Below are 14,533 nucleotides of genomic sequence, written 5' to 3' on the forward strand. Positions count from 1 at the left end.
GGAAGGATGAGTCAACAAAGGAGGCTCAAGGGATAAAATCTTCATAAAGACCCTCATAATGGCTTGTAAGAGCAATAAAAGGGCTTGGAAGAGTCATTTATGGCCTAGTGGGCTTCATAAAGTTTTATGGTTGGGATATTTTGAGGGAGATGAGAGGAATTTCGACTTGGGCTTGATTAGGAAGGTTTTAAGCTTGCTTAGGATTGTGCAAATGATTAGAGGATGGATTAGGATGGTTTAGGATTAGCTTAGGGATAGGCAAGTGGATGGCATTTAATGAGGGTGGGTGAAGGAGGAGATATTTGTTATCTTTGGCTTGGGTTAGTAAGTCTTAACCCATGTTTAGAGAATGTGACAAGGTTAGGAGGGGATTAGGATTAGGTTTAAAGACATCTTCTAGAAGAGTCTAGACTTTGGATGAGGATAAAGACTTTCTAGAATAGTCTAGAACTTCCTAGGATGAGGATGAAGACTTTCTAGAAGAGTCTAGAACTTCTTAGGATGAGGATAAATTAGATTTTTAGGAAATAAATAAAGTTCTATTTATTTCAAGGGTTTGGGTTGAGGAGATATTTATTAAAACTTTTTTAATAAACATGAAGATTAATATTTAATCTTAATTAAATATTTTGAGTTGGGATTAGGGGTAGGAAATGATGGGATTAGCCTTTAATCAAAATTAAAGAAGGATTAGAAGATTTTGGAAGAGGTTAGCGGTCTTAAGGAAATTGGCCAAGTTTTGGGCAAAAAATAATTTTTTTATTTATTTTGGATTTTTTCGTCAATTTATTAATTAAATAATTAATAAATAAGAAAATAATGTTTAAATAAGATTTAAACATTTTTGGGAGGGATTCCTTAATTAAATATTTTTAATTAAGATAAAGGGATTTAATGGCATAAAAATAAATAAATAAATAAAATAATTAATTAATTAATAAATGATGATGTCATCAGGAATTTTTCAAAAAATAAAAATACTTTATTTTCTAAAGGTTTTTAGGTGTCTACAACCATGACCTTCAGAACTTGGGAAGACATGTAGGTCCAGTTTTGCTTCACCTATCTAGATTGTCAGACTTTTGACCTATTGGTCTTTGCTTTGCCTCCTCATATGTTCCACAAGCTAGGTATTCAACCAATCAAGCCATGGTGGAAGGACTGAAAGTGGTATCCATGCACTCCTCTTGTTAATTACAAGCCCAAGATGAGATACCTTTGGCTGGTGCCACACCTGCCTATGGTTGATACTCTCAACCAATGTTGGCACCTCCACTCTTTGCAGTAGAACTGGAGATACAAGTTTAATACTATTTGGAATGACATCACTAAGTTGAAGATTGCACACTTTTCTTGGTGTGTTTTGTTCTAGGGATTGCCTCTAGATCCTCAGCTCAAGCACTTGAGGATTCCCAACCCTCATTGTCCTTTTTCTGGGCAACCTGAGTATTTCTTGCATATTTTTTGGTTCATGGTGTATAGTACAACAATATTGGCTCTAGATTCATATTTTTTTCAAGCCTTTCAGACTAGAGCTATTTTCTTGGCATGTGATCTTATTGAGAGATTATGCATGCTTTTAGAATGGATTTTTTTTCACTCCTTGGAAGGATAGGAATGATGTTCTTCTCACTCACAACTTTCTAGATATAAATGTTTTTATATATACTAAAGCATGCATATGTAACAATGTAATGATATAGATTCAAGTACAGGCCAATAAGGTGGCTCTTGATGAGGCCCACCTGCAAGAGCTTCTTAACCACTCGAGGAACACACCTTGTATGGTGGCTATAGTTCTGCCACATTCTAGCTTTGTTGACCACACTCTTCCCCATGACTGTCACTTGGGCCGTAGTTCTTCTGCCCATTGCTCTCAAACACCTCGGTCACAGGCTCCTCATCGGTCACTTGATGGTGGGAATGATGGTTGGTGTCACCACTCAACTTCTCCACCACGATGTAACTCTAGCTAGTCCCCAGTCTTGCTCCTGCTGCTCTTGTTGCTACTAGTTGGGTCAATCCTGGTGGTGGTTCTTTGTGGCCTGAGGTCACTTCTTCCAATTGGTCCTTTCCTTGCTTGGTTCTAGCTACTTCGTCTCCTAGGATTGAAGAGAACAAAGAAAAAGAAAAAGAAGATAATGTTGATGGGTGGTCCTTACCCAACCAACCCATTAATCTTGTTGATGTATGAGGTTTTGATGATTACGAGGATCCTCCTCCCTCGACTGACACTACTCTTGCAGCCTAAGATTGCTTATTTTTATAAATATGTAATTTTAATATTTTATTAATATAGAATGACTTTTTATTAGCCAATAGGCTTTCCCATTGGGATTGCATGCAATCGAAATTTGTCTCACATTGAAAACTAGTTACCCATAAACTGTTTGTCGATCATGGTTTGCAGTAAGTTGTACATCAAATCTTTAATTGCAAGAATCATATCTAATCTCCATTTATTATATATCTGCAATCTTCAACAACTCTCACATAATTTGTACTACTTATCTGAAAATGGTGGATAGAGCTGGATAATCTCATAGATTCAGAAAAGTGGGTGCTGAGCAATGGGGATAAGGTTAGCTACACGACATTTGATTTTTGGATTGACATTTGCTTGCACCTGTGTGTGTGCTACATTGAAAGAGTAGGGTTCTCCATTACATATACAATAGCTGCAGATGCAACTAGTATAAACCAGCCCACAAAGGGCTTAATCTTATCTACATTCTTCTACAGCTATGCCCTTTCACAGGTTCCTAGAGGTTGGGCTACACAAAGAATAGGGGAAAGAAGGGTTCTTCTTCTTTCATTCATGGTCTGTTCATTGACAACAACAACTGTGCTAGGTTAAAACACTGGTAATTGCTCGTCTTCTTGTAGGTGTAGCTCAAGGTTTCATTTTTCCTTCAATTCATACCATTTTGGCCCAATGGGTTCCTCCCCATGAAAAGTCAAGATTTGTTTCTCTGACTACATCGGGAATGTATTTTGGGGCCGTGGCAGGAATGCTTGTTTTGCCTGGGATTGTTTAGCTTAGAGGACCTAGGGTAGTTTTTTGGGTGGAAGTGGCCATGGGTGCCATTTGGGCACTTGTTTGGTTTGTTTGTGCTACTGATCCTCCTCGCTTAGATCATCCAAAAGCTTCCTCATTAGGGTTTGGGAAATCTAGTGATTTGGGTTTTCTGCCTCTAAAAGGAGACAAGAATCACATAAATGGTTTTGCAATTGAAAATGTGAGTAGTTCTTAGAAAATTCGTGTTTCCATTCCATGGAAAGATCTCTTAGTCTTCACATTTGGGCTCTTGTTCTGAACAATTTCACATTTGATTATGCTCTTTATGTTTTGATGAACTGGCTTCCTACCTACTTTGAAATGGGCCTTCATCTGAGCCTTCACAACATGGGTTCTTCTAAGATGCTACCCTATTTGAACATGTTTGTGTTTTCCAATGTTGGTGGAGTGATTGTTGATCATATGATTACCAAAAGGAAAATTTCTATGACACATATGAGAAAATGGCTCAACACTAGAGGATTTCTTGTTCCTGCTTGTGCTTTGGTGATGATTCCCACTTTGAGAAGTTCTTGGGGAGATGTGATGTGTTCTTCAGTGTGCTTTGGATCTCTTGTGCTTGGAAGGGCGAGTTTTGTTGTTAATCACTTAGATGTTGCTCCTCGTTATGTGGGGATTGTAATGGGGATTTCTAATACTGCTAGTACCATGGTTGGAATTGTTGGTGTGAGCTTGACTGGTTTGATTCTTGAATTGGCTAAAGCTACCCATATGGATCTCTCAAATCCAAATAGTTGGACGAAGATCTTTTACATTCTAACATTCCTTTGCAATTGTGGTGCGGCCATATTCTTGGTGTTTGCAATAGGGGAGATAGTTTTTGATTAGTTCTCGACCATTATCATAGTTTTTGGTATATGGGAGAGAGAATTTCTGATTAGTTCTCGGCCATGTTTTTAATGTTTGGTACAAGGGGAGGAATTTTTTATCAGTTCTCTCTAAATTGGGAACATTTATCATCTCTTTCTGATGATGGATCAGTTGTTTGATTCAGTTAGTCTGATACCAAATCTGATGCAAAGAAAAAAAAAATCTCACATTTATCAGTTCTTTCTGATGATGGATTAGTTGTCTAATTCAGTTTGCCTAATACCAAAGTTAATGTGAAAAAAATTCTCACATTGTTAAAATCTAGGAAGAGAATTACTTATTATTAGCATGGATGGGGGGAATTCAATGTATCTGATGTTAACATTTATCTACTGGTGAAAAATTCATTTTTTGTACCTCAAATTTTTCATTTTCCTATGATCATTTGTATTTTAAGAAGCAAAACTAAATCAAGTTGGACATTTGGGTGGTTATGACGGTCAAAATCACTAATCAAAGGATGACTTATAGTTGAGATGTTTATATTATTTTATTTGTCTTGTTACTATTCAATTCTGATAGAGATAGCCTATACTTAGGTAATCCACTTTTATTGTTAAATAAATAAATTTTTAAATTTTTTTGTATATATTCTTCTTCTTTTAAACAATCTCATCAAATTGATTTAGTAGAAGTTAAGGTATCTAGGGTGGGTAAGAGCATATTTATTAATTCTTTCTGATGATGGATCAGTTGTTTGATTCAGTTTGCCTGATACCAAAGTTAATGCAAAAAAAATTCTCACATTGTTTAAAATCTAGGAAGAGAATTACTTATTATCAACATGGATGGGGGGAATTCAATGTATCTAATGTGAACATTTATCTACTGGTGAAAAATTCATTTTTTGTACCTTAGATTTTTTCCTATGATCATTTGTATTTTAAGAAGCAAAATTGAATCAAGTTGGACATTTGGGTGGTTGTGACGGTCAAAATCACTAATCAAAGGATGACTTATAGTTGAGATGTTTATTTTGTTTTATTTATCTCGTTACTATTCAATTTTGATAGAGATAGCCTATACTTAGGTAATCCACTTTTATTGTTAAATAAATTATTTTTTTAATTTTAATTTTTAATATTCTTCTTCTTTTAAACAATCTCATCAAATTGATTTAGTAGAAGTTAAGGTATCTAGGGTGGGTAAGAGCATATGTTAGTCCATGTTCCAATTGCTATCATTTCTAATTCATTCAATTTCTTAATTAAGTTCATTCTTTGCTTACTCAATTTCTAAATTACTAAATTTATAGAAATATAATAATTATAATTAGCAGTTTTACAAGCAGTGAGGCAAATAATTTCAATCAGGAACAAACTATAGAGTCCATTCTATAGTTTCATTACTAGCACCTAAGGCTTGCATTATTTGCATAATATGGCATCTAATGAAGGCTTCCAAGTATTAAAGAAAAATTGAGGACGTTGGTTAAAAGAGGGTTATTTGTTTCTGCAAGTAATGTTTAAGACCAAGCTTTAAATAAGGCATGCATCCTGTAAGAGAGAAATAAATGAAGGAATGCAATAGAAAAAGAAAAATCATCAAGGTCCCAATTCACTCCAATGAAAATACATGAATTTAGATATTCTAGGAATCTAAAATGTCAAGTTAAAAGATGAAACACGTACATAATTGCATCAGGGTTAGATTTATGAGATGTATAATCATATATTGGCATCAAAAGGTTTATAAATCTGAGGACAGTCGGCATCATTTTGTTCAGTAGATATGAAACTGGAAGCTAATGTTTTATAGATAGAAAGTCATTAAATGTTGATGATTAGCAGAGAGCTCTATTGAAAATGAGCCATGTACACCAACTATTATAGTATATATGCATATGGTAGCCCCTAATTCCGTATTTACTACTTATGAACAAGAATGTAGTCATTAATGAGGGTCAGTAGCTTTCTCTTAACAGCTTCAATAAAAATAGAGTAGTGAATCAAAAGCAAGGAGCTCTACCTTCTTCAAAGTTGGATTTACAACTGCATTCAAAGGTGTTTCTGCCTCAACTTGTGCGAGCTTTGCTTGTGAAATTGGAACTTGAGCCTGTTTAGAAGATGAGACATTTGCATGTGGGGTAGAGGAATGACTTTTCCCCCACTCCATATCTCTTCCAATTGTCCCTCTACCAAATGAACCATCCTCCACTTCCACTACACAACCACATTTGAGGAAAAAATCAAGCAAAGGTAGCAATATTGAGGCACCTCAATGATACAGTCCCCATTATTGCCCTCTGCGAGCTTTGCAAATTTATTTTTCCTTTAATTCCTCTTTCACACAAAAATGGTGATATAGGAAAGGTAGATATGGAACATGAATAGAGAAGTTCAATGAGACACATAAGGGAAATTGCATCGAGATGTGGAAGGAATAGATCAGTTCAACAAAGAATGGTTTGACACGTACTAATTGTTCACATTTCTTATTTCTTATGGTTGCTAGATTCCAGAACTTGTAATTAGGAGCTTATTAAAGTGAAGGGTTTCCTTATATCACAAATAAAACAATACTAAATATATTTAATATATCTTTCTCTCTCTTTTACCTCTCTAGATAAACCCTCTATCTCTCTATCTATAATGTAGAAACATGGAAGATAAGATGACATACGTGACACAATACTTGGTGCATTAAAGACAAGTAGATAAGGCTATAAGTTTAACCATTGTCAAAATGCCTTGATGATATATAGTCTCAAAGACTTTGCCATCATTCCCTCACCCTATCTAAGCTGACATGCTAAATGGAAAGCTCCTATTTTGGCATGTAGGTATGAAGGACGATGACAATTTGTGAACAATGACTCTATTCTTGCCAGTTGCACTTACTCATAATCAATTGTTTCAAGTATCTAAATATAGTAATATATAGTCACAAATTTCATTTCATCTGTTTGTTGAGTTGCACATGGTCAAATATTTTCCTTTCTATGTTGAATTACATAACATGTCATCTCTTCCATAAAAACATTTGAATAAGTTGTACACATCTCAAATAGTACTAGGATGACTGACCTCTTCCAAAGTCCAAGTGTTTTACCTTTTTGAGTAAAGTGTTCATTCATTCTCTACCTACAACTTCTTCACTATATTTATCTTCTATCTCTATCTCTCTCAACCACTATTATTTCACTCCTTCCTTCCCTCCTCTATCTTCATCTTCACTTTGTCCCATTTCAAAATATGACTTCTTTAGCCAAGAACTTCGACGAATTGAGTCTCTTGTTGTGATATATATCACCATCAAATCTTAAAGTAGAAGGGTCGTATCCAATTAGATCACAACAATAACTGCAATTTCAGCTCCTGCAAGTCACCATACACATTAGTTCGTAGCATTAATTACATTTGACATACGTACTTTTCTTAGTCATACACACATTAACTCTATCATTTACTTTGATCGATCATTTTCTTCAATCCCTTGCTCCTCTACCTTCATCTATCTTTTTTGCACACTATATTCTCTTTTGCATTTCCCATGCTCCTCTAGTTGGGATTTTGTAGTGAGTGGAAAGAATTTGAAATGAATTTTGCAAAAGTAGAAGCACTAGCACTTCATGTTGGGAAATGAAGAAATTAATGGGGAGAAAAAGTCATCTGGAAGTAGTAGAGGGGTTATATTTGGAGAGACCATTCCCCCCATGAATGATGTGAATACACAAGATATATACATCCTTAACAAAAAGAATAGTTCATGTCCTGAATGAGACATGGGGCAATGAAAAGAAGGGTTCAATGGAGAACAACACACATAAGTTGGATCCTTATAGAAATGAGGCCAAGTTCTATGTGCTACCATTTTTGTCCATTTTTTTTTGTGGTAGGGGATTACTAGTCCATGCCACTTGAAGCAAACTACTAGTGGGATATGGTTGAATAGTCATCTCATAAGTTTATGTGGAAACAAGCATCCTATGGGATTGAGATTCAATCTACTCTCTCCTCCTCCATCATTGACACTTTACAAGTCAATGATGGACCCCTCATAACCCACACATCTATGTCTCTACTCTCTCCACACATGCAATCCAAATGGCAATTTTGTCTGTTTTCCATAAACATATTATGGGTCATCAGCACATATAAGTTTGCATAGACAAGGTCTTCCCACTAATTAAACTCCTGAAACTTTTTAGTGCTCCATCCCTAGTCATGACTCCTTGCTTCATGTCAAACATGTCAAAGAATGAAGAAGTTGTGGCTGGGGTGAGTATGGTTGGGTAAGGAGGTCTGGAAAGCTAAAGCAAAAGCTAAAATCTATGGGATAAAACAAATAATATAAGCACTACAACCCATCCCACAACGATTTGCTGATTTGTCGATCAAATGGATTTATATTCTAAGATTTAATGAGAATGACTTCAAAAAATTATAAGGATAATTGAAATAATAATTTCTAATATTTTTTAACAAATTTAAAATTGGTAAAGAATATTCATTTGTATGAAAATTTAAAAGTAATATTCCTTAGCATAAGATCAAATAATATTTTAATTTTGCTACAATAATTTATGATTATTCTAAAATAAATTAGTGTTTTATCATAATTTTATAAATTTGATTTACTATAATTAGTATTATTTCTTTTTGGATTATGGAGTCTTTTAATGCTACTTAAAGATGTTGTGTAGTCGTGATTTTCAACTAGTAGAGATAATGAACTTGATTTTGTACCTTCTTCTATTGAAGAAAGAACCTCATCCAATCTCAACAACTCTTACTAGTTTTCTCTCAATGCGTGTCAAGTTATGAGCTTAGTTTCTCTTATATTTATTTTGCTTGTGTTTGCAAATACAACATTTTCTGCTGTGTTGGAATCAATTTGAATGGTACAAGCCACCGTTCCACAATATAACATTTCTTTGAATATTGGAATCAATTTGAATGGTACAAACCACCCTTCCACAATATTACATTTCTCGTAATATTGCTTTTATAACTACGACCTATCGGCATATCCCTTGCACCTTCTTCTGGTGCAAGTGCTAGTAAATATATGATTTCAATATTTTACTAATAGAGGACTATACATCAAAAAGGAAAAAGAAAAAGAAAATAAATTGTTGGTTATACTTTAGTGTTGATTAGTGAACGTTATTAAAATTGCTTTTTTCCGTTCATTCTCATCAAAAAGCGTAAAAAAGTATCCATCAAAGTTCTTATGAACAATCATGTATACTTCCAAAGCTCCTTCCTCCAAAGGCAAACCGCAGAAACGTCTACGCATTTTTAAATTCAAATATCTGAATATGCCAACGTAGTGTTTTCTATGATAAACAGTGTGGGTGTCCAGCCAAACGTGCCTTTTTCGGGTTGGAAAGCAAAAGTTTGATCAGACATCCTCGTTGTCTGTAATCATGACGAACTTTGGTAAAATCTTGCAGATCTCCTTTAGCTTTTATTTCGTCGAGCAATTTTGCAATCCTCTGCACCTGCTCCTATCCTTCAGGCCGTTGAATATAGTCAACAGGTCTTCAGTTCACCCACATTGATGCAATAGGTCAGAGGATCGATCCCGAAGGGAGCTAAAATGGTAAAGGAATTGGAGTTTTACGAAGCCCTCGGAGTCAGTTCCAAGGCCACGGATGCAGAGATTAGAAAGGCTTATTATATGAAGGTGAGGGAATTCTACGGACATTTTTAATCTCAATGCATGCAAAAACTTGAAACCCGCACATTTTAAAGATTTGAAACACTTTTTTATCACCAATTGCATTTGCTACAATTTCAATTTAAAAGCGTGGAGGAGAATTCCTACAGCTCTTATGATGTTATTTGTGTTTTACCATATGGGTAAGAAGGGGATTATTTTGTGGTCTAGGGATTGCAATAGACATCAATTAATAGGCATATTATGTGCTCAAGAAAGAAGACGAGAGTTTTTATCTGGAAAGGAGTATTATAGGGGTCATCTCCCTGCAGTCTTAAACAGCTTAAATTTGGACAGTTATGTTGCTGATTACTGCAATCTAGAGAATGCCCAAAAGTCATAACATGGAAACGGCCAACTATATTAGTAATACTGGAAATACGTAGACACTAGGAGAGCTCAAGCCTGTGAAAGGTTGGTAGCTCACTCTAGATCACCTGGCGGGGTCAACCTGACTTATCTCCCGTATCTTTAAAACAGGAGACAGAAAATAAGAGAGAAATAGAAAATTCACTTGCAGTATCTAGGAATGAGATTAGACATTCTTGCTGCCATGCAGGTCGATCTCTAGATATAGAAAATAATAATGACTGCATGTTGGCCTCATAATTCCAGCTTGCATTTACTGTGTAAGCAAAGGTTTTACATCTATAGGTATTTGATTGTTCAAAGAATTTCAATTGAACATGAGGTTTACTGATTTGATATTGGCCAGATAAGGTCACACAGTTGCAAGTTTGAAACTTCTCAGGCATCAATCAGCCCGGTGAAGGACAATGCAGAAAGGTCTTGTCCATGGAGCTCTGGTCTGGTAGTAAGTGAGTTTACTTACTGCAAAGATGGCTCAAATTGGAATCTGGGTTCATGTCAGGGCATAACTTAAGAATGTCTTCTTGAAATCTCTAGAACTCTTGGCCAATTTGTCAAAGAACAGCATAATTTCATAGACATTATTTTTCATAATAAAAATCATAGTTTAGAGTGGATGCCAGTTTTTTCCACATACCATTAATTTTACAATTCAAAAACTAAAAGTTTCTATTAATATAGTAGAAAATGAAAAAAAGCCATAGTATATTGGGATAATTAGGGCCCAAATTGTTGTCAACAATGATATATTATGTGTCTAACTGAAACAATTGAAATTTTAAAGCGAACGAAAATTTTTCTCTTGAGAAAAGAGAAAATCCATAAATTATGGGTGACTGGTGTTAAAACTAGAGCCCAGAAATCCATGAAAATAACTAGCAATAAGAAAGAGACAAAACTGAAACAAAGAACACTAGAAATATCCTGGGAAACCATTCGAGAATGAAGAGAAAAACCCAGCCACACGACACAAAAATATCTTTATTGATAATGAAATGTTCAAGTGTACAATGTCCTTTGCTTGATGCAAATATATAACAAATAGGAGCGACTCTTCACATTATAACTGAAAGGTCTCTTGAGATTCCTATAACTCCTATAATTAATAATAACTCTTCGAATATTCATGCCTCAATGCATGAGAATGACACATGTCATATACATTTAATATTACAAATTAAACTTAAGTGTCCTTTTTCAGCTGAAGATAAAAATAATGGTAATAATGTCCAGATTTTGAGAGGTAAAGATCTCTATTGTAGCTACAAACTTTAACACTCCCTCTTAGCAAGAGAGAGATCTTTAGCTCAATAGTCACATAAAGCTGCAACCAAAAAAATGTCAATGATAAATTCTCATCCCATATATCCTATGAGAACATGAAACAATCAATCATATTCATAGAATCACTCAACATGAAACCTTGTAACAATCAATTATATTCATGGAATCATTCAACAATCAATCATATTCATGGAATCACTCAACATGAAACCCTGTAACAATCAATCATATTCATGGAATCATTCAACATGAAAATCTGTAACAATCAATCATATTCATGGAATCATTCAACATGAAAAGCTTGCAAGACTCACAACTAAGCCTTTGTTCACGAACTCTCTCAACGTGAACTGTCATGGAATCTCTTAACATGACATCTAACTCCCATCACGGAATCTCTCAATGTGATGACATCATGGACTCTCTCAACATGATATTCACTATCACATAGTGAAAGAGTTATCATAGTTGATCTTACAATCTCATTTATTTACACAAGAATAAAGTAGACAATAACAAACTAAGACTTGATTCCAGTTGAGTCTCAAATTTTATAAATGCCACAAGCATATATGAGAATGATTGGGGTTCCATAAACACTCCCTCTTAAATTATGAAGGCTCCTTCTGAAGCTAAAAGATCCTGGAGCTAAGAGAGATTAGATCAACTTAATTTATTTTGATCATTAAAAATTCTCCTCTCAAGCTAAAACGTTAACCTATGGATGCAAAGAAAATTTTCATTTTATTGCTTCATCCTAAAAAATCAAACCAGCATAAACCATTCTCAATGACAACTAGCACATAAATTAGAAATTAATTTTTACCTTGAGATGAAAAACTTATCTCTTGATATTTTAAAGTTGATCTTTGTGTCTTTCTCCTCAGAGTAGAGCACACTCATGTAAACGAATCTCTCCATTGTTTGTATGTTGATACATCTTCTACAACATGAGTTGAACAACACTTAAATCTTTCAGAAATCATCCTCGAGGCTTCAAGACCCATAAGCTCTTTCTTTGCTACAGCAACAACAATCTCCTATTCTTTCAATTTTCTCAATACACAACACTCCAACCTTAGGATAGAAGGAAACCCTTTTGCACAGAGCGCCTCCGGAAATGAATGAATCCAAGACTTTTGGTGACCCCATGCAATAGTACATTCTTCGCTGGTTGCACTAGCTTGATTTGCTTGACACTCAATGCAGAGGTCCATGATGTGGTTTCTGCAAATAGCACAATTGTCAACAATAATGTCCCATGCCCAGAGAGCGATGGCATTTCATTTCTTGATTTCACACCGCTTGAGCTTCTCGGATGCGTTGCAACCCTCTGCACAAACCTCTCAAATAATTGCCGTCCATAACAAAGAACATATTATTCGTCTAGTAACAAAAAAAATCATTCAACACGCACAAAGCTTTTATCTGATTATATTAACTGTCCAAGGCTTGACGAATGCAATGACAAATAGTAACTTGAATCCCTGGCAGCGGTAACGGTTCCGTCCGTTCAGAAGAAAACAATATTTAATAGTCATTGAATATGATATACATCATGCAGAATGTTACAAATGACGAGTTGGCTGAAGGTTCTCGAAAATCACCGCTAAGAAATATCAGTCGACTTCAAGAAGCGGTGGAGGGAGAATACATAAAGACATTAGTAGTGTAACCTCCATCTAAAGCAGGACCCAGACAATACGTGTAAAAATATGGAAATTCAATAGTTGGGCCTAAAAAATATATAAATTATTCCAGTCGATTCATCCAATAAGCATGCAAACTTCACGCCAAAGCACAAGGAAATTGAACTTGCGGCAATGAGAGAGACCAAAAAAAAAAACCAGACGTCTCACAAAATAAGAGCGACATCAATAAACAGATAACTTGTGGATTAACTCCTTGAACGATTAGTATACTGAAGGAAGAAATCCGGTGAAAAATCTTTTCATTTGACCCCACATCAAGCAAATATGCCTCATGTAATGATACCCCACGATGCAAATAGACGTCCACAGATGCCAATAAACTCTAGGTGGATACGCTTCATATACAAAATATACAGGAAATGGAGACAATATAAATTCATAACGACAGCTGCAATAACTCCCGACAAAGGAGGCACTCGGATATCAACACATTAAAAAAAATGGAAGACAATAAATCTTCAAAAGACTTCAACGATGTCCTATCCTCAACATACACAAGCACATATATGAAAAGAAATAAATCTATCGATACAGAAAATTCTCAAAGAGCATAGTTCGAACATATCTATCATAGACAAGCAAAAATCACATACAACCTCTGACAAAATTTATCAAAAGGAAACACCTCAATGATGATTCAACAATACCAGGATAATAATAGATATCACTTTAAACAAAAAGACTCCTACATATGCTGTTATTAAACCTGAGCTCTGATACCATGTTAAAACTAGAGTCCAGAAATCCATGAAAATAACCAGCAATAAGAAAGACACAAAACTGAAACAAAGAACACTAGAAATATCCTAGGAAACCCTTCGAGAATGAAGGGAAAAACCCAGCCACACAACATAGAGATATCTTTATTGATAATGAAATGTTTAAGTGTACAATGTCCTTTGCTTGATGCAAATATATAACAAATAGGAGCGACTCTTCACATTATAACTGAAAGGTCTCTTGAGATTCCTATAACTCCTATAATTAATAATAACTCTTCGAATATTCATGCCTCAATGCATGAGAATGACACATGTCATATACATTTAATATTACAAATTAAACTTAAGTGTCCTTTTTCAGCTGAAGACAAAAATAACGGTAATAACTTCCAGATTTTGAGAGATAAAGATCTCTATCGTAGCTACAAACTTTAACAACTGGGATATCTGCAAATAACTTAAGAACAGTTAAATGCAGATGATAGAAATATAGAAAATAGCCAAATGGCAAAATATAGCTACTAAATTTTTTCCTAATCCAATATCCTGCACTAGCACTGAGATAATATGTACTTGTGGCCCTAATGACGCCAAAAAAATTTGTATTGATTACAGAAAAGTTTCTACTAGTCTACCGAGTCACATCCGGTGGGATGCATATCAAGTGATAAGAACACAATCACAACAATGGACAGAACATAATAGATTGTAGTAACTGAAGATGAAGACTCACTGGTATTATGCATGTACAAAGATTATAAAGCAGTGCTCCCTGGGATCACATCCCCTGACCCACAATCCTTAGCTCCTAAAGGGGACATTTTGGGGACCTA

General features: G+C 35.0%; 1 protein-coding gene and 1 pseudogene across 6 annotated transcripts in view; both read left to right on the forward strand.

Annotated features, from left to right (window-relative positions):
- The first annotated feature begins 2,543 nt into the window (after nt 1-2,543).
- On the forward strand, nt 2,544-3,907 carry LOC149531784 (putative anion transporter 5; annotated as a pseudogene).
- A 5,219-nt stretch (nt 3,908-9,126) lies between these two features.
- Nucleotides 9,127-14,533, forward strand: part of LOC149531785 (chaperone protein dnaJ 10-like) — a 269,087-nt gene continuing 263,680 nt past the window's right edge. For 4 of the 6 annotated variants that reach the window (XM_089809009.1, XM_089809011.1, XM_089809008.1 and 1 more), the window contains exon 1: nt 9,127-9,580. In XM_089809009.1, coding sequence (XP_089665135.1) covers nt 9,494-9,580 — 87 coding nt within the window. In that variant the 5' untranslated portion in view covers nt 9,127-9,493. The remainder of the gene's footprint in view (nt 9,581-14,533) is intronic. The other 2 variants (XM_089809013.1, XM_089809012.1) reach the window with 2 other exon arrangements.

This window comes from Cupressus sempervirens, chromosome 11, assembly GCF_028749045.1.
Source record: "Cupressus sempervirens isolate cs-2001-9-10 chromosome 11, ASM2874904v1, whole genome shotgun sequence".
NCBI classification, from domain to species: domain Eukaryota; kingdom Viridiplantae; phylum Streptophyta; class Pinopsida; order Cupressales; family Cupressaceae; genus Cupressus; species Cupressus sempervirens.